This window comes from Musa acuminata, chromosome BXJ3-9, assembly GCF_036884655.1.
Source record: "Musa acuminata AAA Group cultivar baxijiao chromosome BXJ3-9, Cavendish_Baxijiao_AAA, whole genome shotgun sequence".
NCBI lineage: Eukaryota > Viridiplantae > Streptophyta > Magnoliopsida > Zingiberales > Musaceae > Musa > Musa acuminata.
In genome coordinates this window covers 861,768-886,420 of record NC_088357.1, presented here as the reverse complement: position 1 = coordinate 886,420, position 24,653 = coordinate 861,768, and the positions used below count along the sequence as shown (strand labels likewise).

Here is a 24,653-nt window from a genome sequence, read left to right as displayed (position 1 = left end):
TAGTAATGAAAGAGGTCAAGGAGGTAGAGAATGTAGAAACAAACTCCAAGTATTAAGATAAGACTGAAATGCAAAAGCCAGAGAACTTCATAAGACCGATGGCAATGAGCTTCTTATTAAAATAGCCAAAAGTAGGAGACTATAGGTCAATACAAGAGTGCTCGTCCAAAGAATGAAGTATGCAGTGCCATACATTTTCTACTTACAAGAGTAGGCTGCAAAAATAATGGAAAAGACGGTAGAATCATATAGGCTACCAAAACTATTAGACTTACTCCAAGTTGGCACAAAACTTTATATTTTTTGTACAAAACTTCTTATATTACAAAAGTTTGGTAGTAATGAGAAGGCGAATCGCAATAGCTAACTCAACGTAAGGAGTGCAAATACTTCGAATACTTCGAAAGTGTGAGCAAAGAGTAAGCAAAGACTAATAACCAATACGATGCATAAAGTTAAGTAGGCGGGCGAAGTTGAGTAAACTTTGTCTTCTCAACTCTTCAGAGATTAGGTGAAATTGAGTATTCTACTTCTCTTATTTATTTAGTAGAGGAGCTCGGTATAGGTTTATAAACCCTTTGAAAAAACTTTGTGGAAGACAACAATTCTTGAATCATCAATAATGGCAATCGATGATGCTATCGAGAATAGACTATCCACTTCATTTCTTAACAGAATGTCAATCGGAAATGAAAGTGATATAGACCTACTTGGATGTGATAACTACGTAGAAGAAGAATTGATGGACAAACTTTACAAAGGAAATACCTAAAAAAAATGTTAAAGTCTATGAGATAATATTCATTAAAGCTCCAACCAATATCCACATAATTCAAGTGACATAAGATGTTTAAGATACTAAGCACATAATAAGGAAGGTTTTTTCCTTTATTTGAATGATTCACAAGAATCAACAAAGATCAACATAATTCTATCAACCCTACACTAAAGTCAAGGCAGAGTCATTGACAATTTGAAGTAGCATAACAGATCAAATTTTGATTGCATAACAACAACAATGATGAGTAGTTACGAGCCAAGTGGCGTGTTACAACTGGAACAGAAGATTAAAGATTCAGTAAAGACGAAGAGATGCAATGCCTACAAAGGCTTAGATAATGATGTTTAAGAAATAAGTGGGGGAGAATGTCATGGACAAAATTATAAAGTGTTTGATATAATACTCATGTATTTTCGTATCTTTTGATTTTATTTATACTTTACACATTATGCAGAAGGCTTCCAATAGGGTTGGTAGCCCCTTTTTGTTAGCTTTTTTTTGACCATTTCAGACTTGTAAATAGATTGTATGCAATCATTGCACAAAGGCAAAGTTGTCCAATAAAAGGTCATCCAAGTAGTCATTTTGAGGGTTTTCTATCTCCGTAGAATAGTTGGATGGACCTTTGGGTTAATGTTTAGAGTTGATTCGCTACTTTATTCCATAGCATTATCGTGTGTACACTTGTGATAACTTTTGTCTGTGACAAACCACCTTAGACTCTTTGTAGAGTGACTGTTTAGAACTTACGAAGTCTATGTTTGTAATTTTCATTGCCTATCAAGTGTTTGTTGAAATAATTACTTATGGATCCTGCATTAAATATTTTCTCTAACTCGTTTTCTCTTTTGCAAATCTTTAAGGAACCATAATGACTAATCCTTTGCGGATATATACACAAGGGTGTCACATGACTTAAGCAAAATTAACTAAATTTGTAATAAAATATCAAGCATGTTGACATATTTCGGTAAGCTTAATGTGTAAACTTATAAATTTAATCAATATCAACACTACCCCAAACCTCCATCCAACCTTATGCCACTTGCAAGGTTTTAGGGTGCTGAAAAGGCTTATGTTTTGGTTTGCACCATAATCTACAGAAAAAATAAACTATAACACAAAAACTAAATTATTTCCAGATAGTTTTGTTCATTCTTACTCTGTGATCCTACAAACTATTCCTGCTCATAATTTTGAAGTAAAAAAACATTGTCCAACATATATAAAAGCAAACAAAAATAACGAACGATCTGATCATCCATGACATTACGATAATAGGTTCATCTAACACTAAAGCTTTTAAAATGTACAGGTTCTTAATAATGCAATGCCTTTCAACAAAATTATCTCATGCAAGATCATGCGACGACTCCACGTTGCTTGCTCGGTCTGTTGAGCTTTATGGAGTTGTTGTCTTGAGATACTCCTCAACATGTGCGGTCTGTTGCACATGATTCTCCCTCTAGAGAATCAGAACTCATCCTTTCAAAGTATATGTCCCGTTGGAATAACTTTTCTCTTCACATCCTTCCCTTTAAAAGTTTCGGAGACTACCATCTCATTGTACCACTTCACATTATTGAACAAACTATGCATTGTTCTGCCCACACAAATGCACTTGCTAGATTGGGGCTCATCACCAATACAACCCTTGCTACATCCCTTAAGGCCTAGCAACATGCTGAACTCGTTGCACACATCAACCTCCTACGGACATATCATTCTCATGCCGAAGAGAAAGTTTTAATGCTTCGTGACATCGAGTTTCGATCGCCTTGGAATGGCCACAGACATTCCATCATCCGCATATAAGTCCTTACATGAGTATTGAATTCTTTGAGTAAACAATTCTCCTCACCTTATGAGCTTTGCACAACTCTTTCGGTCGTTGAACAACACATTCCACTTTGCACGGTTTCATCATTTACCAAGCGTCTCGCTTACCTTGAGCACCATCAAGTATGGTTGCCAACGTCGAGTCGTAGCTCAAACTCAATCATCCCAACCTTTGTATGCAATGCATTCTTCTCAAGTTGCTTGTTCTCGTAATACCTTTTGCATGAAGGGTTGGTCATTCCTCTGAATGTCAATCTCAAATGTTTACTCCTCTAAGCGACTCATTTTCTTATACATCTCTATTCTTGTTTCCCTCAAACGATCGCGCGTGCTAGTTGCTCTCAACGCAGCCTCACTAGATCCTCCACGTTTGCATGCAAAGTATTTATATGTGTGTTTGTCCTGCTCCGATACCATATGTCACGTTCTTAGCTGGTTTTACTAAGTCATGCGGTACCCTTGCGTGTTTGTCCACAAAGATCAGCCTCCTCAAAACCTCCTATGGTCTCTTAGGACTTACAAAATAGAAAACGAGTTAAAGAAAACGTTTCACTCGGGATCCACAAGCAATCATTTCAGTAAATACTTCATATTCAATGCAAATTAACTTTACAAGCTTTGAACGATCGCATAATAAATGATCCAAAAAAATCCATTACAGATCGAAATCCTCACAAATGTCTACATGACACAACCTATATTTGTAAACGTAGAACAACTACCAAAATCAAAGAAAATGAGACTTCTAAGCCTATTATCAATTTTTTACATACTATATAAAGCAGGAACAAAAATCTAAAGATAAGAACATACATAATCGTTATATTAAAAAAAGGATAAATACAAAATCGTCGTCAAAGGGGACGAAATGGGACAGCTTAAAGTTACCTTGGGTGGACGGCAAGATGAGAAGGTGAAGAGTCAGTCCTTCGTTGATTCCGAGACCTGCTCAAAGTTTTATCGATGGACGTAACGAGGTGGAGAAGAAGCTCCACAGTCTTCTTCGATGCAACAAAAATCCCTCTTTTCTCGTCCTTCACCCCCACCCACACATCGCCGCCACCTTAAGCTCGACTTCTCTTGCAATCCTATACTAATATATGCTGCAGCATTCTTCCACACAGAACACTGCCTGCCACACTCGGCATCAAATTGAATCATCTCTTGTCAATAAGAAAGAATAATAATAATTGCAACATCAGCAGCCCAAGTCATGGTGGTTGGCAAAAACTGATAATACCTTTTGCATTTTGTTTATAAGCAAGGAAGTCAGTCATATCTATCATATAAATTCTGTTTCCTCAGTATTGTAGATTGTCATGTTTGGACCCTCAAGTTGTTAGAGCTGCAATTGAGCCTTATGAAGATTCAATATGTAAGCCGATCAAGATAAGTAGAGTTGTGTCAGATGTTCACACAAATTAAGTCTAACCCATTAAGACCTCAACTCACTTACAATAAGTAAAAGGAGACAAAAACATTCGGCTAAACTATGACATATCCTATCAAGAATTAAAAAGTAAACCAGAAATACCTATTTAATTTAAACTTTATATCACATAATTCAATAATCTGTATTTCAAAAAGGAAACAAACGTATAGGAAACCAAGATCATACAAAATAGACAGTTGATATATCAAGCTTAGTTCATATACAAATGGTCTAACATGTATGGACATCATCATAATAACGTGAACTAGAACATAGTGTTGATAAACAGAGAAACAAGCACGCATCAAAGTTATCCAAAAGAGAACAAAACATGATAACTTTGACGTCGCAGAACGGTGGTCTACTTGTTGGTGACTCAGACCTTCGAGGAGGTTGATACGGATGATAGAAGCTCTTCGTCCTCAGCAAACAATTGGAGGTTTTTGGTCTTCAACAGAAACTCCACAGCATCTTCCTCAAAGTCTAACAAGCAGCCCAACCTAATCAGCTCAGAGAGTGCAGCAATCTGATCAGACATTTCAAACAACAGGCCCTGTGATATTACATCTGCAAAAAATGTGGCGAATTGGATGCTGCCTCTCTTTCTCTTTGAACCATCGATGCTCTGTACGAACAACTTAGCATTGTCCTTCTCCCAGCGAAACATTTTGCTAGCCTTCACAATCAAATTCTTGCCTGTGGCGAGTGACAACTTGTAGCTTACCGTAATGGGTTCATCCAACTCCGAAACTTGTAAATTGCACAGGTTATTAACAATGCGATGCCTTTCAGCAGAACTTGTAGCTAAAGAAGTATCACAGAGAAATGCAAGAACGATCCTGAGCAACCCATCTTTCGACACCAGAGATCCTGGATCAACTTCCCTAACATTGGCGCCTTCTGCTGTGAAGGACTCATCTTTTTCTACAGCCTCCGAAATTGTTCTGGCACCAATACTGATATAGATCTTGTTCAAATTTGCTCTAGACAGTGCAGGAGTGCTAGTTGAAGGATACCATATGAAAATTGCTTCATCAGAACACTTGTCGAACAGATCCTTCAGCAAGAGGTCATCGGGAATGAATACATCTTGCTTGTTGGACAGCATTATCTCATTATTCTTTTGCACTGGAAGCTTTGATATGCAGCCCAGTAGCAGCTTCTCCGTCTTAGCATTCCAGTGCTTTGCAATGAACTCCCAGAAAGCAGAACATTGCAAGACTGTCGGGTGGTGCAGTGAAGCTTCCCATGAGCACCAGAGTTTGCAGTAATCCTGAATATTTGGACCATGCCGAACCCCAAGAATCGTGGTAAAGAATCCAAGAAGTTTTGTCTCATAATACTTGTCCAAAACACAGAGTTGGGAGCCAAACATATGATTTTTATCGTAAAGTATGCAACTGCTAGAACTCACCCATTGGCCACCACCACTTCCACTTGGGATCCATATCCAATCTGCAGCTTCATTTTCTGGCTCCCATTTAAATTCACTCAAGTGCATGTAAACTCTGGAGACTGCAGTAATATCAGAATGAAATTTGATATGACGTGCAATTAACAAGCATCCGCCAGTGGCATCCACAATCACTCCAATTTCTTTAAGTTGATTCTTGTAGGATGTAATCTCTGAGCCATAAAATTCATTATCAATGAAGGGCCCATCTTCCCTTTGTAAACCCCACTTTGGATCAAAGAGGAGACACTCTCCTGGAGATTTGTAGCCCGTAGTGGTCTTTAGCCAACTCTTGCTTATGCTTTTCATGAACTCATTAGGAAGAACCTCCATTTTCCCTTTCAGATTGTGGATGCACTTCAGCAAGGAAAGAACATTTGCCCGGGTGATGACTGAAGGATTTTTGGGAATGCAAATACCCTTTATAACAAATTCTGCCCCCCTTTTGAAATCCATCACAACACCAAAATCCTTGAGCTCATTTTTGTAATTGTAAATTTCATTAGAGTGACCATAGAATGAAGAATTGCCATCGATGAGGGGAAGACTGGCTATCGATGAGATGGACTCCCACTCTGTATCTAATAGGATCGAATCCTTGGGAGATCTGAAGCCCAGCCTGGTATGTAACCATTTCTCATGATGGGTAAAGGCCAAAAGATCAGTTGGAAATGTTCTACCCATCTTTCTGTAACATGCTAGTAAAGCAAGAACATTTTTGCTTGTAACAGATGATGAAGCTACGAGTTGCTTCAGTTGGGTAGCAATAACTTTGGATAGATCATCAATATCGACACCAACTCCTATTTTCTTCAGCTCTTCTTTATATGACCTGATTCCGCTGCCATAGAACCCCTCATCAATTATTGGCACACCATTGACCACATTTAGTAGACACACTTCTGAAGCAACCAGAAAAGATTCTCTTGGTGTTTTGTAGCCAAGATGGGTCTTCAACCATTTCATCTGCCTTGTTTTTTCTATGAGCTTATCAGGGGCACGAGCATGTCGAATACACTTGAGTATGAAAATAGTAGCATGAGAAGATGTAAAACTTGTAGGCATTTTAAAATTATCAACCACTAGCTGGAAATTTTTGTTAAACCCAACTAAAACTCCAAGTAAATCAAGCTCAGTCTTGTAGTCAACAATTTCCTCACCATATAAGTTAGTATCTATTAAGGGGAGACTACTAACTTGTGATGCAATTGTCCATTCTGAATCAAGCAGTATGGATTCTGATGGGGTCTTGTAACCATGGGAAGTCTGTAACCATCTACCGCCTTTGACGCTCTGAATCAAATCCACAGGCGACAACTGCTTCTCTCTCAAGTATCTGATCAACTTCAGCAATGAATAAACATTTCCTCTGGTCAAGGTGGAGTGAGCCGCTAAATCCATGAGATGCTGGCCAATATATTTTGATGCCTGCTGAAATTCAAATCTGACTCCGATTACTTTAAGTTCTTCAGTGTAATCCCATATATTTTTTCCATAAAATTCTTGGTTGATTAATGGTATGTCAACGAGAACTGAGGAAATTTGTAGTAAATTTCCCCATTCTGAGCTCGGAAGAAATGACTCAGAAGGTGGCTTGTAACCAATAGATGTCTTCAACCAGCTTCCAGTTCTGATGCAGTTCAGAAATTTCTGCAGTTTGTTAATTCCTCCGGATTTTATATTTCGAATCCATTCAAGTAGCAAGAATGCATTTTCCTTTGTCAAAGGAGAGTAGACAGTAGTAAATGCAGCATCTGGAGGATAAACAGAAGGGACATCTGAGGCCTTTACGTGAGTTTGTAGGAAGCGCAAGATCTGTCCTCCGGATGTATAGGTGCCAGCAAACGCCCCTGGGGACAAGTACTCTGTGGACAATACAACATAACGCTCTGCTCTCCATGGATTTGAACCCAATAATCCTGCCCACTTGCTCACTTTAGCTGGCATGAGCACCTGTGTCCTTTGAACAGTCACATGCCCATAGTCATCTACAATCGGCAGGGAAGAGCACAGCTGTCCGATGTACCAATCGGAAGCATAATCATTGATAAGAGAATGATATAGGAAGTGAGTGAATGCAATTACAAGCCTTCTATCAGTCAGTGCTTTTACCACCTTCGATCCATAGTCTTCAACACTAACAAGCTGCAGATTCACAGACTCCTGAAGCCAATCAAGAACTCCTCTAGACACTCTCATAGCTTTTTGTGTGCTTTGAGGCATAAAACATAGATTTGAGGCAGACATCAACTCTTGGTTCCACTTGATAAGCCAAGAGATGGAATCATCATCTTGTGCAATACATAATCTCTGGCAGCCATTTGTTACCTTCCGTACACTCAACAAAGAAACAAAGCCACTGGCATCAAGAGATTTCAGGAGTGGCAAGTCAATAAAACAATTGTTCCAATTGTGAGCAATGAAATGCAGTAGGACCACATAAATATCATCAGGCACTTCCTTTGCAAGATTAGAACACTCAATAAACTTTCCATACCATGCTTTTTCAACGTACTCCACCCCCAGAAAGCCCAACACTTGATCATACTCTTTGTTATCAAAATAAGAGTTCACAATATACCTTCCATGCGAATGGAGGCTCTGTATATCTACCCCAAACTTCTGTGCTTTGATCAGCACATTCCAAAAGGCTGGAATCAGCCGGCTAACCTCACTGGGCTTACAAAATATCCTTTGAGAAGTGTAGGGTTCACATGGTATGATATGCTCAGCAGCCACCTTTTCTTTAATGGACAGCCTCACTGAATCCAGCTGTGGGATAGAGGAGCTCTTCACTGGAATGAAATTAAACAGGTAAGGAACAGAAAATGAGGGTGCATCATCTGCTCCTTTAACCAGTGTAACAAAAGCATTTATAAATGCAGATGGTACACAGCTAAGAATCCCTTGGTTCCATGGGCTATCTAAAAGTATGGACTCCCTTGATGAAACTAAAAGGAAATCAGCCTGAATTATGAATGGAAAACCAGTCACCATCTCGGTGGGAAGAAAGGAGAATATTCCAGACAATTTCATCCCTCGATTCAATCGTCTTCCAGAGGGAAAAGCCAGAGTAATTACCCATTCCTCAACTTCCATCCTCTTCTTCACAATGCTTTCGGGCTTAACAGGGAACTTTTGCTTCCACATGTAGTAGGAGCATGCTTCTTCATCATTTTTGTCAACCTCATGAGCGGCAAGATGAAGGGTGTATGATTCGGCATTCAAGTTCTTTCTCATCTGGTAATTAGCTTCACTTGATATAGAGATTTGACTGACAGTGTTAAGCTTTGGATCATCATTGTCTTCCCTCACAGATAGTTGTCTAACTTTAGAAAGGAATAGTAGGACCTCTGGATGTAAACTTGACAATTGTTTTTTTACGGTCGACTCCTTCTCACTCTTCAAAGGCAAGATTATAGTAGTTGAAGGAAGGCTTTTTGAGGAACCATATATATTTTGTATGTCAGAGAGGTTTGGGTTCGACTCAACCCACTCAGGCACGATGTAACCTAGGTTGCAGTCGGGCGATGGTTCTTCATTGAACCTTATCTGATACCCATTGCTGAAGATGTGGGGTTTGCTGGAGATCAGAAACACACTTTTAAAGCCTATTCCTGTAAGTTCATTACAAAAACACTTTTAGAATCAATGTTTTCCTGAAAAAGATTAGTCATCAAACTAATGTAGTTACAGTATCAAATTTAGTTTAGCACTAATTCTAATACACAGTGCCAAAACTGTCTAGCAGGAAAATAACCAGTATGAAGAATTGGTAAATGTACTTCATTAAGGCAATAAGGAGTACATTTATTTCATTTCACAGAAAGAAAATTTTATTCATTTCCAAATTAAACATGTTGAACGAAACAGGCTCCCATTAGCATGAAGAAAGAAGATCTGATCTAAGTTAACTCACATTATAAACAACCAGATTCTTAAGTTTCAACACTGGATCTCATGCATGAATAAATTTCAGGCAGTTATCCAAATAAATGTGATGCAGAATCTAGCTTTAAGAGATCCTACAAATTCTTTACCCTTTGGTTTCAAAGTCACTTACCATCACCATAATTAATGGTATATCATAGGTTTAAATTGGTTATGCTAATAATGAATGCCTTCCTAACATCTTGGTTCAAAAATTCTTGTTGTTCTGGAACTGAATTTTCCTAGGCATAATGGCTTTTATTTGTTATATCCTCAAATAAAAGGGTTTTGAGAACTATTTCTTTCACATACTTGCCCTTTGTCAGAAAGGAAACCCAGATAGATCATATTAAATTTTGCCATATTACTATGTCAACTTTGTGCAGTGTATGCAAGATCAAAATTGACACTGAAGAACAATGACAAACATATCCAAGATTCTGTTTATTTCTGCAGATTAGCTTGAGAGGTGAATGTGGAACCAAGAAAAATAGCAAACTTTACTTCTAGTCTTCTACAGATGAGATGCTGAATAAAAATATTGGTTCAGCATTGTAATCAAGTGAGACATAGTTTTTCTGATTCCCCTTTCAATTTGATGCAATTCATAACTTTGCCTTCATGCAAATGATTAACCAAAATCACCTTTGAGGGGCACTTGGATGTGTATTATGGTTAACCATGAAACAACAGATACATAGTGCTGCCCAGATAACTGACCAGATCATGTCTTCTGCATATAGTTTTGTGAGCCCACCTTTCTACAACATAATAATCGATTGGCATGATAAAGTTGAAGATCATACCTTTCTCTCCTATGTAACCAAGGTGTCGCCTCCCTTTCTTTGTGGACTTACCAATCCTACAAATAGAATCTATGTTTGCTGGGGAGAATCCTATCTCATTGTTGAAGAGAAGAAGAGTTGAGCTGGCACCAGTCATTGTGATATCTTTGGATGTAATAACGAACTCCAGGGATGGAGTGACTCCCTCTTTGTACTTGTTATCCTCTGCATTCTGTTGAAACAAATTGATGCATAAAGTTAGATTGAACATGGTAAGTATGCATTTTTACAACAATAGAGAAGTAGTCATCTTGATGTTGATAATACCAGTCTTTAAGTATTCAGAACTTAAGAGAGAAAAAAAAAAGGTAAATATTCAAATTGTTATTGATAGAATGAAATAATTTTGATCTCTCAAACAATCACAGCAGACTGCTATATTTTCTGAAATGTCATCCAGGATTCGAATTCGATTACAAGTTGCACCTTACAAGCTAATTTTGCAGCTTAAATATTTATAATAAAAAAGAATTTTAGCCAGCCTTTTTTCAACGATATTCTTTTACAAAAAGCTAGCAATGAGTGTTACAAATTGATAGTTAACTGTAGTTGCAATTTAATAAAATTAGTTTGTTTCATATGTTATACATGTGGCGATTCTTTAATTAGCATTTGTCTAAATCATCAAAGAAAAGTATGCATTTTAAATTAATTGAATTACGTTAAAAAGAAACTGTAGGTTTAAAAGAAGATTGACACAATTTTCTTAGCTATTCATGTATGAGAATGACCAATTAGGTATCCATTATTTATTAGGTCATATGATGACAAAAATTTATTTATTTTCTAAAACATCTATTTCAATAATTTTTGTTTTAACAGAAAAAAATCCAGAATTGGTATTGACATTTAATATCTGAACTCTCTAAGTATTCCATAATAGTTCATTATTACCAATTTGAAATTTTCTTGGTTTACTTGGTTTTTGAAGATCATCCTTGTATTCTCTTTTTACTACGAACTCTTCTTAACAAATTTAAGCAACTTTGACCATAGAATAAATGAGATATTAAAGCTTGACTACTTAAATAAATAGAAATTTCAAGAATTATTGAATTTGTAATTTATCCACAAATCATATGATATAAAATTATAAATAAGTTATGGACAAATTTTCTAAAAAGATCCCAAGTTCTTGCTTTTTCCCGTAGAGTGCCCTTTCTTGCTTTATAACTATATGTAGATAACCCCTTATTTTCTAAAAGATGAGATTACCCCTACTATATGTCTCGTCGATCGTCACCTTCACCTACAAACCCTCTTCCTCGTCCCCCACAGTGCCACCATTGGGCAATGGCAAGGCCGAGGGTTCTAAGGAGGAGAGAAGGGGCAACTGATGGAGAAGAAGCAAAGGTTCTTCTCGGAGCCAAGGGAAGAAATGGTCATGAGGCCATCATCAACGAGGGCGATGTCAAAGAGCGCACAACAAGGCATGGCAATGCTATCACCAACTTGATGAGGAGTTGATGGTGCCACGATCCAATAAACTAGCTCTGCTAATAGAGGAGCTGAATCCCAAGATAGCATAGGGACAAGACGCATGAGGGTGGGGGCAGTGGGTGAAAGGCAAACTCTCACGAGCACGATCCGGCTTGACCCACTTCCTCATCCCCCACCTTGACAATGTCAGGCAATGAGGGGACTCATGGTGAAGTGGAGGCAGCCATGCAAAGGCGGTGGGCGACAACGAGGGTGGAGGCGACCACAACAAGGTGGCATGGCGACGGAGCAATGGGGTGGATAAGACCACAACATGTTGGAGGCCAAGGGTAATCTTATGTTTTAGCCAAAAAAGGAAGCAATCTATGTGAAAAAGTAGAATCTTGGGACTTTTATCGAGAATTTGCACATAAGTTATTTTATTTAATATCATTATTGTTTAATTGATAAGCATATGCACTGTTTGCTTTATAGATAAAAACTTTAATGCGATTATAGATGCATATATTTTGACATCATAATTCCTATGATTGGAACAATACCAACATTACTTAGGGTGATACATTTGGATGAGTCAAGAAAATAATTAAAGAGCAAAAAAAAATTAATAGTAATTCATTAGAAATGAAATATTAGATTAAATTTTCAAAAAAAGTAAAGGTACTATATGTTAACCAACTCTTATCTTCATATTTCAATATATTATTACTTTAAAAATAAAATTAAAATATAAAAGGTCAATAAAATAATAGAGAATTATCCATCATAAGGGCACCACTCTCATACTAGGCCTTGGGGAGTATTTCTCGTTGCAACTCAATTGTAACTTATTCAGGCAGCAAGATTTGGCCTTAACCTTCTTTTTTCCCTTCGACTGAAAAGAAGTCATAAGGGCCTTACGAACCTACCTCCACTATAAACACTCCATTTTCGGATGATGTCCATCATACAAAAGACATTTATTAGACTTCAAGATGTTCCTTCTAGATTTATATCTTACCTACCTGAGCCCCTTTCTTTATCGTGTCCTTCCACTCAAAAGATTTTGGAAAGCCCTTCTCTGCTTCGTACTTCTTCTCAAAAATCTCTATAAAGAAGTTTGTAAGCCATTCCATTGTTCTACCTCGATGATTGCACTTGCCAACTTGCAGACATTTCAACGGTGCAACTCTTGTCGAGCTCACACTTCAACTTGTCAAGGAAGCAAACAAGTTTGTCTAGAGAATGCTTCACACACTCCTGATCAATCAAGGTTTGGTGGAATTGCCTTAACTGTAGAGTAACGAATTCTCTATTCTATATCATGATCTAAGTTTACAATATCCTCATTACGAATTCCCAAGTATTAATGTGACTCATCAACCTTGTTGCAATTGTCTTAACTATAGCTTGAGAAAAGATTCTTTCAGTCTCAAGCTAAGAGATACAAGTGGACAAGAATTCTAGTTTATCATTGGAAATAGTAAAGACGCATAATTATATACATGCATTAAAATATTACGAGCATCAACATCCATATAAAAAACCAAGGGTTGCCATTTCAGTTATCGGACCCATGTCCATCCATGGTTGGATCGATACAATTCCCACCAATTTCGATGGTACCACCAGAACACATTGATATTGTGATACTATTGGATAGCGAGAATGGCGAAGAAAGAAGGAAGAGGAAGAGGAAGAGGAAGAAGAAGGAAGAAGAGAAAAAAGAGGAGGAAACGGATATACCGAAGTGGGTGGCAAGCATGCGAGCTACACATGAGGGCACCAATAGGTGGTGGGTGTCTAGGAAGCGACGGGTGAAGATATCCCAAAATAAATTATATTACATTCGACCCAGGTTCATACTAGATTCAAAGAGAATAATGTGAATGACTAGACACCCTTATTCCGGCTCATATTCCCTAGGAGTGGCTTATCTTGGTGTAGATATCCCTATTTTAATTAAAGTTCTTACAAGGAGTGATCGTATTCTGTTTACATGAGCTGGTTGATAATTCAGTCCTCTTATTCTGAAATTTTTCCACCATGACTAAGATTGTTCTGCCCAACTCTTACAACAAGTAACATTGGGGCTGGACAGGAATGCAACTAAATTGCTTTATATTAACCCAAATTATGGCATGATTAGACTGAAATTGAGCAATGCTGGACCAGACCGTATGCTAGCTGCCCAAGGTAATTTGGGTCTAGAACAGGATTGGGCTGGTTCAAATCTGACATAGTTTATTTTGCGATGATCTAAACATAACTAGTGATCATGCAGAAGCACTTGGCATGCTCACTGCTGATCTAAATTATATTGCACACTTGGAGCACATTGGAGTATGACAAGATGGTCTATTTTTATTTGACATGACTGACTGAACTAAATAAGCTGGTGGTTGAGCCTGACTCGAGTCCACTAAATTAAAGGAGAATATGAGTTGGTCAATATGAGAATAGTCTAGCCTAGCCAAGTTTAATTGAGTTTGGCATAGGTTTACCTGAACAAGATTGTTTGACCTTTGCTTTTGGTCTAAGCTGGAATTTGAATTTACTGGGTTTTATGATCAATCCAAGCTTGGTTAGATGGTTTTCCTCCACTAAGTTTTACTTTGTGTTTGAGCTAAGATGATTTTACAATTAGTTTGGGTTTGTCTCAATTAGCTAAATGATTCCTGATCTAACTCAGTTAAGTTTGAGTTTAATTGGTCGAACCCACAGGACTAAAGATTTGGTTTAAGGACAGGCCCATTTGTAAATGTTTCTAGGTTAACTATTTATATTAGGATGATTAAGATTACTAAATGCTGACCATTGGTCACCTAATCAGAATGGAACTTATACCGTTAGAATCCAATTCTGTTGGCTAAATATACATAATTGCTTATTAATCATGTAATTCAAATCATCAATATGAATCAATAAGAGTTCTCAAATCTTAATCAATGTGCTTGCATGTAATAGCTTCATATACTTATTGCCGAAACTGCGTGATTCTACCACCTTTCTGGAGGAAGACTGGGGAATTGCTGATCAAATAATATCCATCTTAACTTTTGGCCCTCTGATACATGTTGGACTCTAACTAGAAAACATTTGACTTGCTTTTGGGGTTCCATCTTAATCTCCTACGTGACGTGATGAGTTAAATCTCAATCATCCTCTGGACATGACTGCAGTAAGTGGTTTAGAACTCATCGATGCGATGAGACGGAGCCTTTGATTTGAGTTGAACAATCCACATGCAGTGGCCACAGCATGTGACCGAAGTCCGTGCAGCATATGCAATGGATCTCAACGTTTTATACCGAATTCATCCTATCCATTGTGAGCGCTGCTATGACAGCGAAAAGACTAAGCACCAAGAAAATGTTTAGCGCAACCTTAAAAAAGGAAAACAGAGGCAAAAAATTAAAGAACAGTCGAAATTTCTCTGGAAAAGGGGCAATATGTTGAAGCAAAGTTTGTTTCCATCAAGTAAAGCACACATGTATGCAGCATCAAGAAGCAGTGGGGTATGAGAGAACAATTGTGCATAAGGACATCACAAGCATCACACACAGTGTGCATCGAGAGACAATACAAGGAAGGATATAAACACTGTAGGTATGAAGTCATATGTATATATGTGGATAGAGATATGTACGAAGGATGAATACGACCTGAATAAGCTCCATGAGAAAGTGGACATCCTTGGAGTAGAGCTCCTCGGAGAGGTAGCTGACGGCCTGATGGATGTCTTCTGCCAAGGGGTTCTTCTCCTCTCTCCCGATGTAGTATCTCTCCCTCCTGATCCTCTCGATGTGGTCGCGGGGACCGGTCGACGCAGCAGCCATGGTGGAACTCGATGGCAGCTCCTTTCTCCGGCACAACCCACAACGGAAGAGTTAAGAAGAAGGAAAAAGGCATGTACGGAAGCTTTGCTCAGATTCTTACTTAACGATCAAGAAAGGGAGGAGGAGAGGAAGAGACGGAGAGAGAGACAGAGGAAACAAAGGCGGGAGCCGAAAGGGCGAGCTTAAAGTTACCGTCGGTGGACGGAAAGATGCGAAAGCTCCTCTGCTGGACGTAAGGCGGAGGAGGGGTGCAACGAGTGCGCCATTTTCCATTATTCGCCCAAATTACATATATGTCCCTCCGAAGCTTAGTAATTTTCATATTTACCCCTCCATCCAAATAAAACATTTTTTTCTAATTACAAAAGAGTAAAACGAAGATTTGTATATAAACATATATATATATTACCATTAATTTATTTACAAACCTTTGAAATGAGCATTAAATAACTCGTCGGCGATGATATGCTCAAACTTACCTCGATTAAGAATGTTCTCTTATTGATGGATGAAGCAAAAAAATGTTGAGTGCGAAAGAAGTCGATCGAAATATCACAATGCCAACGCTTAGAGGCGAAGTCATGCACTGTCTGTGAATCGCGGCAAGTACATCCGTGGAAATGCTTTATGAATGGAGAGGAGACAGAAAGAAATGGAAGAAAAAGAACACCACAAAAGCTAATCGACAAACAGGAAGAAGAAAGAGCAAAGGAAGCTGCAATAGCAACGCACATTAGCGTGTTCTCATCTTTCTTCTTCTTCTATTCTTTTTTCTCCTTTTACATTACTTACAGATGATAAAAGCAAAGAGAGAAAAGTTAATTGTTTAACTCGGGGAGCATTTATTTTCTTTTAGCTTTGTTTTTGGAATTCTACACTATCTATCTTAATGGTCGATGATTTCTTTAAATCAATCATAAAAAGAATTACAGAAGTAAAAAAGTAATATAGGAAATATAATCGAGAAGACGAATAAGAGAGAAAAGATCGATCGACATGTATGAACTTCATTGTTACATTTGTTACTAGCTCATGCGTCCGATTAATATTGTTACCTTAAAGACTCTTATGCCTCGAAAATTCCTAGAAGAACAGAATTGATCATTAAGGAAGATATTTCTGCGTTTATTTAGTATTACTGATTTCCATATTCATTATTGTGAAGCTTACGATGATTATTAGTCACGATATTTTTTTCATTAATATATAGCTTCATTGTCGATGATAATTTTCAGGTAGTCATTGGTGATTTCACACCAACAATGAGTGTGATAACATCGGTGCAACACAAACACATTTCTTGTGATGTCCATGAATTTTATGTGACATTTACCTGCTCTAATTAATCGGTGAAAGGAAACTTGATCATTATGAATGCGGCATAGGGATCGATGCTTTTCCAACGATAAAAATCAATGATTCATTCAAGATCTCTGAGCACACCTAATCAAGATCATCACATTTCAATTAGCTGGTCCCTAAGTTGGTGGCCGATATGATAAGCAGCATGAATAGATCGGAATACAAGAAGCAGCACTAACTAAAGCTTTCGATCAGAAATGTAAAGAAAAGATGATTTATTATGTGTCAATTTGGAATTCATGATGTATCACGCATTGAGTTCGTAACTGCGGACTCCATCTTTCTCTGCATGGAAATCATGTTTTCGTTTGATTCTGAAACATCCAGTAATGTACTTTCTTCATCGTGAGAAAATAGAGGAAGCGACTGCTCGAACGAATGCGAATAAATACAGGCAGGAATCATACATGCAGACGAGGGAGTATTCTGACAGAAAGAGATGGAGCACAATGCACGGTGCTAATCGTAGAAAGTATACTAAACGAGGGATAATCCACGAACGCCATTACTCCTTCCTCGTGTGAGGATGAGATGCATTCGATTCGAACGTCGAGTTAGGAAGAGTTGTATGTCTGACATGAGGGATAAGAGCCACTTAGATTAGCCAAGGAGACTGCCTGTAAAACCACACAAAGACCTCCGTCATGGTTGCTCAGAGTCGCATGCAAACCATCGAGAAGCTCTTCGAGAGGCCGTAGGCAAGTCATCCTTGGCTAACGAAGCACGATCTTATCCCCATGTAAGACATCTCATCCATCACTGCACTCTCTCATCTGTGTTTGTGATGGTATGTTTCTTGCTCGGTTTGCTCTCTATTTATAACCCTAGATGGAGAAGAAGGTTGATTCAGCCAGCCAATCTTTTTGCCTGCTTTCGACATTATTCTGCTCGTAGAACATATTCTTGTGGTCTCTTGGGACCTTTTTCTACAGTAACATGATTCCAGTTCATTTCTCGGTGTAATTCCACAATCCGGCAATATTCTTTCTCAACATTTCAGCCATAATGAGCCCTCTATTATCACACGAATCGCCCACCGGATACATGATCATCACATTGCTTGATCGAAACAAGGATACCAGCATGAGATCTGTGTGTCCTATATATGATGGAGCCCAGATTGAAGGTGTTCATGACCTCTAATTTCCTTCCCTGCTTTGTGGTCGGTAGTCCGATCCACATAGAAGTCAAATCCTCATACCACTGAGCAAAGCTCTTTTGTGGGTTTGGCTCCGTGTCTACTAGCAAACCAAGGTTGACAATTTCGACTGGTAGCAATTCAAGCCAAGAAATTACTCTTAGCTTCTCCAATCAAAAAGCTCTTTTGGACACTATCATCTACTACTACTTGTTCTTAGATTGCTGGCCTAACAATGGAAGGGGGGAAGAGACGAGCATTAGATTCTTCCAAAGGTGTGCCAAATTTGTTGTGAAGGCATATTCGAAAGGCGAGCTACCGACGTCTGGTTAAATATTGGCTGAATCTAACGCATGCATACTGGATTAGATCTCCTGTACTCTTGCGGTGATCTCCGTAAGTTCCATCTGGTTTGAAATGTCTCAACGTATTCTATGAATTGAATTCTTGGTTCAGAGTACCGATACACATACATGTTCTTTTCATCCACAACCCGAAGGAAGAGTCCATGAACATTCATCCAAATTTACAGGTTGACGGATCCTAATCAGTCAGCAGCAGTCTACCCACCGAGCTTTCAGCACTTACAGATTGTGCATCAGTTCACACCAAATATATATATTCTATTGCATTCCTAGTCAAATTTCCCCCCCCTTTTTTTTTTCTTTTTTTGTTTTGATAGATGCTAGCTAGTGAGTCGGCAGCAGTCTACTCAACAAAACTTTCAACTCTTTGTGCACTTACTACGATAACCCTCTTCACCACCCATTCCGTTGACAATTTTGGGGGTTGTGTTTCATGAGGCTGAGCATATCTACTTTTTGACTTGGCATTTATATTCCGGAGAATCTAAAGTTGAAGAGCTAAAATGAGAATATATTCCTAGTAGGAAAAGGATGACTATGATATCGATCTAATAAATTATCATTGCTTTTAATCATAGGAAAATGCCTTTGAGAATAACTAGCAAACGTGACTGCTTTCAGCAATCACAGACTGTCGGAAGTGGGACAAAAACTTAAGCCACCACTCGGTCGGTCGAGCTTCATATGCATCGTATTAAGGTATTTAACCTCTATCTGTAGAAGGCTGTGTCTGATGATCATGTTTGAGCAAAGTATGGATGAACTATGACTTCCCTATTGGCTTCACGTACTCATGATGATGAGAGATCACATTGTTCCTGCTGGTAATCGATCGTGTCATGAGTGATTAATTACTTCACATCTTAACTATTATAACTAGAGACATGCAAAAAGAAGTTATAGATTGAGCTGGATCAGACAGATGTGTTTGAACAAAGTAACCTGGATCAATCAAATCCTTCTCACATCATTCAAATGGTAGCAGACAAGTGACTCACAGTAACACATCTATAACGATTCACTTGGGACTGTTTGAAACTCTGTTTCCATGTAATAATTTACTTACAGACCCATTAATGAAGAACTACTTACTGTTCAAGGATGGTGAAGCAAGATGAACATCACACGACCAACTCATCATGCAGGGACAGCAAAACTCTCCTCATGCCAACGTGGCATATCCACGACTAAACACGGGTCTGATTTCTTGAAGTCGGCCACCTGTGACATTGGAACTTCGTGAGCAGCAACACAAAGATAATAATAACAATAACAATAATAATGACACATGCAAGAACAGTTTAATTAGAAAGATGTGAATTTAACCTTTTGTCCACAGCTAGGGCAGTAATGATATTTGTGCCATAGGCAGTCCATCGAGGGGCAAAGGAAGCAAACACCCAGCATAAAGGGCATCATGCAACCGACAACAGCTGCCAGACTCGGTTTTGATCTGTACCAGTGAAAGTTTTCACACAAGCATCAAAAGTGTCCTTAGTATGCGAAATGCCTTACAAATTATGCAAGTTTGTCAAAAAAAACTCAACCGTTCTTAACTAAAACCAAATAGAGAATTGAGATTAGTCTTGATGAGATTTTTTCTTTTTTAGAAAATCATATTTAATTATAAAAATACAACAAGTCCTTTGTTTTGTTCTCATATTTATTGCAGCCTAAATCTTCTAAAATTGCTCAAGCTTCTTGTTCCACATCAGTCTTGATGCTAGAGTCTCTAATTTAGTCAATATGTGCTATCATTGAGGATGATCCAAAGCCTACATTTCAATGAATATTCATTCTTGACATGTACTTTCTTTAGTGACAAGCAGGATTTGCATAAATCATATCAATATTAACTGCTCTGGATAGATACCTTAATTCATATCACATTAGTGACAACAAGAATCTGATTTATCAAGGCAAAGCTCCAAGGTGATGCAAGAAGATGAATGGAATGTATCAAAACTATTGAAAAAAATAACAGTGTGGCTTCTACAAAAGCATCAGAGAACAAGTTCCATGAATGGGTAAGACCAGGATCTACAGCTTGTCATGGCACCCAAACGAAGATCAAGAAATGAGTGCCCACACAAGTTTGTTGCTATTGAAGAAGCACCAGATCTAGATGCAAGTGATCACAAGTAAAATCTAACTGAAGAAAAGTGCTGTAAAGACATAACAGAAGTTCATAAAGACCTAAAGAGGATGATAGTGCCCGAGAGCCTTCAGGTGCGAAGATTTTTCACACCAGAGGGGTCCAAGTTGAAGAGAAAGATACAAAAACACTATTATACTTGCCAAATTTTCAGTTGAAGATGTTAAAATTGAGCAACAAAATCAAAGTTTCCACTATGTTCTAAAAATTTATTATTTTATGGCATACTCATAACCAATTGTTGGCAATCAAAGATCAAAGAATGAATTTTCAACTTCATCTACAAGAAATCGAGGCTACACATAGGAAGTGTTTGACATAGGCATCGACCAAACTAATCCCACTTTGGAGTTATAATTTAGATTAAAACTAGTGTAGTTTTGGGTCAAATCATATTTTATTTTTAATTTCTCTCTCTTTTATGGTTATTTTTCGTTCACAATAGTGTTTTCTATATCAGAAAGTGATGAGTCTTATTTTGACTTTTTTTCTACCTAGTTTTGAATCTTCATGTAGATAGGGATGAAAAAATTATTAAACTGATAGGAATTACTTTTCGACAATCTTAAACATCTAATTATGTTAACTTCATTTGAGTCTTCATTTAATCCTTGTATATCCATAAAAGATGTTTTCTTGATGTAATTGATAACATTGCCTATGTATTTAAGTTGTGAAGGAACTATTGAGGTCAATCTTGTTGTGTGAAGCATGAGATGGTGGTATGATGCTACCAAAATTCTGGGGGACTCCTAAGCAGCAAAGTGATTCCAAAATTATCTCTTAAGAAACAATTTTGATAAAATTTTTCAAAGATTAAATCATGTTTTTTAGAAGAAGGATGTGTAGGTTAGTCACTAAACTTCACAGAAGTTTAAAAAAATATGATGTATCCTACAATACTATCTGTTTAGCATATTGATCATAGTTTCGGTACAAAAGAATTTAAAGATTCAGCAGGTGCATAGCACCTGTTTAGCATATTGATCATAGTTTCTGGACAAAATCATTACATTAACTATTGTTATTGCCATGTTCCTTGCCTTCATCTTAGAGAAGGTTCCTTACCACAACAAAGAGATACTGAAAAAGAGATCAATCGATTGAATAACTTCATGTTAAATGGCAGAGATCCAGGACAATACAAACTTTTGATGAATTATAGAGGTGCCGTCCTTTGTTGTTTCTAGCATCACCTGCCTCGAAATCACTAACTATTGCATAATAATGATGATGCCAGAGCATTGTGCATTTATCTTAACCATGTACGGTACTACTTCTCTAGGTTATTCTTCACTTATAGAATGATACATTGTTCTTAAAAATTTTCTAATCTTTAGTGTACGACTATTCTAATATGTTTAAAAATTTATCATGCACAAGGGTGTATCATCTAATCTAATTAATCTGATACTCTTTTATAACTTCAAATCTACTAATCTGAAGCTAAATATTTTTATATACATTACATTGTGTCTATTGCTGTTTAAAACCTAAAAAATCAAAGTCAAAATCGCTTCGAAGGACAAATTTCAACTGTTAGAGGAAGAAGAGAAAATGTTTTTTGAGAGCAAACATCATAACAAGCGGTTTTTCTTATTATAGAATCACTATATAAGTTAAGCTACAGACTACGTAGAAGAGAATAATCAATGAATGCAATGCCAAAAAGCGATAAGCATCAAAGTGCAAGCTAGTCTATTCTTGTTGGGATCCGGTCCATCTTTTTCCTAAACAAAGAGAGTTCTCAAAGATGGCCCCAGTGGTGCTCGATCATATTGTTGGAACTAATCAAAGATTGAAGCAGGAAGTTCCTGAAATTCCACAAAGTTCTCCCCGTTCAGAGAGATATTAGCGTTGACCAACAAGAGACCTGGCCATTCAACATTGCTCAACAGATCAAACACCAAATCTCAAGCATCGGCCGCAATCTTTAACCTCGTAGATGAGGATCCATGGACAATACACCATGAGAGAAAAAACAACACAAATTAAAGCCAAGAAACCATCCCGATCGCCAAAAATAACCGACTAAATCGGGATTTTAAGAATTTGATCGTTCGTCTCAGCAATCGGAGTCAAGATCCAACACAAAACGATCCAAAACATACGGGGAGAGGAATTGGGATGGAGCGAAAAGATCCAAACCTGACGGTGGTGATGCCGGAGGAGCCACAATAAACGCACTGGAAAGGGGCGGGCGTGTCTCGAAACATCGTCTGCTGCAACGGGATCCCCTTCGGATCGCCGAACACCGCGTTCGGCGGGATCATGCCCGCCTGGTACGGGTTCTGCCCCACGTAGTACATCTGCTGCTGCGGCGGCGGCGGAGGAGGCGGCGGCGCCGCCCCCTGACCGTAATAGCTCGCCGGTGCGTAGCCATAGGGCACCCCCAGCGCAGGCTCTTCTCCCATCCCTTTAGTCGCCATCGATATCCGGCTCTCTCTCTCTCTATCTCTCTCTTCGCGAGGGGGAGTCGTCAGAGGTATATAGTTATTTACTCCGTTATGTTGACAGGTTTGTCCCGACCAGAGTTCGAAATAACATATTTGTCCTTCAAGTATTTGATATTTAAATTGTTGTTCAATTATTACGCTATGAAGCAGATAGTATTTAATTTTATGTCTCAAAAAATAAAAACACTCAGAAGCGAGGTTTTGGTGCCATATTGCTAAGCCTATTCTTGAAAGGGATATTTTGGTCTTTTGAAATGAAAGCTCCTTTTTAATGAATATTTGTTATTTTTCGATTTCTCAAAAAAAATATTTGTTATTTTTTAATGAATAATATTCGCTAAGGTCTAGCGTGTCGGATCCGATGCAGAGGATGGGGGAAGTCGAACCTTATTCTGGGGGTGAAAAAAAGGTTTGATGTGATCTCAAGAAACTTGGCACGCAATTCACAGATTGAGCTGGCGCGTGATGAGGACGAGAGGACTGGTTCGTTGTACTGCCTATGGACTATGGTGGGATTGGCGTTGTGGCTTTAGCGGGTCAAATTATACTTCCATGAGAACGGTCTAGAAGCTTCCCGGACCTCGCACGATGCAACGGGATAACGAGGAGATATCTTCTTCGACAAGCAACGGCGATTCGATTATTTTATCGACACAAACGAGGGATCGTCTTCGTGCATTCAACTGCGACCGAGGAAACTTTCAAACCTCGCAGTCGAAAGTGTGTGCTCGACTGCAAGGAAACTTCGCCCCTCGCCGCCGTCGTCATATACTTCGCTGAACTCGTCAAAAGTTCAATGCATGTGCAATACGCCCAGTCATTTCTATATGCCACATGCGAAACATTTCGAGTGTACCCAATAAAGAGGAAAACGATGCATGTATGAGGTCTTTTTATGGCGAGCTCGGTTGAACATCGAATTACAAGTGATGAATTAGTTAATCTGCGAGATAGTTACTTAAAATCATCGATTATTATTCGACCGTAGAGACATGCAACGAATCTGAGAATGTTAGGATTGCAACACTATGGTTCATACTAATGTCGAGTGTCCCGGATGATGTGTCCATCGATATGAATAGGCAATTCCTATTATGATATGAATACGGCCGCCGATTGATGAGTCAATTTAGCTTAATTCAGTGCCGAAGGTGCAGATTTTTGCCCGTGGCGGAGAGTTGATGTGTGGTGTCGGCATAGAGAGCTTCTCACACGTGGAGAGAGCGAACTGATATAGGATGATGGATCATTTTGCCTGTGGAGAAGTCGTCTCATAACTCCTTTTCAATCACACCGGGGATCTTACGTGATAGATCGGGATATGAGGAGGTCTCGACATGAACCATCGATGCTTATGTCATAGAGATGGGGAAGGAGTGAGTTAGATGTATTCAAAAGAGTATAGTATTCACTCGCTTGCCGTTGTATGGCTTGGGATTTGATTTTTATACATGGGTGTCCGGTGACGAGGACATGAAACAATGAGGGTCTCTTCTACACTGTTCGTCATGTGTTATTAATGGAGGTGGCTTATCGGCTTATCAATGCGTTGTACTGAGGCTAGAGTCGACGATGGGGCATTGGGATGGCATTCTCTCCTTTTGCCCCTTTGAGCCAAGTAGGAAATAGTCCATTCTTC

General features: G+C 38.4%; 2 protein-coding genes across 2 annotated transcripts; both read right to left on the bottom strand.

The window, feature by feature from the left end:
* Positions 1 to 4,235: 4,235 nt before the first annotated feature.
* On the bottom strand, positions 4,236 to 15,839 carry LOC135648851 (uncharacterized). The gene is made up of 3 exons (XM_065166823.1): positions 15,365 to 15,839; positions 10,242 to 10,452; positions 4,236 to 9,122 (listed from the first exon to the last, which is right to left on the bottom strand). Exons 1-3 carry the CDS (start codon positions 15,536 to 15,538, stop codon positions 4,429 to 4,431), a joined length of 5,079 nt encoding a protein of 1,692 aa, XP_065022895.1. The 5' UTR covers positions 15,539 to 15,839; the 3' UTR covers positions 4,236 to 4,428.
* A 3,449-nt stretch (positions 15,840 to 19,288) lies between these two features.
* Positions 19,289 to 23,028, bottom strand: LOC135648819 (GSH-induced LITAF domain protein-like). The gene is made up of 3 exons (XM_065166787.1): positions 22,707 to 23,028; positions 19,730 to 19,856; positions 19,289 to 19,624 (listed from the first exon to the last, which is right to left on the bottom strand). The coding sequence occupies exons 1-3, from the start codon at positions 22,985 to 22,987 to the stop codon at positions 19,541 to 19,543; spliced, it is 492 nt and encodes a 163-aa protein (XP_065022859.1). The 5' UTR covers positions 22,988 to 23,028; the 3' UTR covers positions 19,289 to 19,540.
* Between the last annotated feature and the right edge of the window lie 1,625 nt (positions 23,029 to 24,653).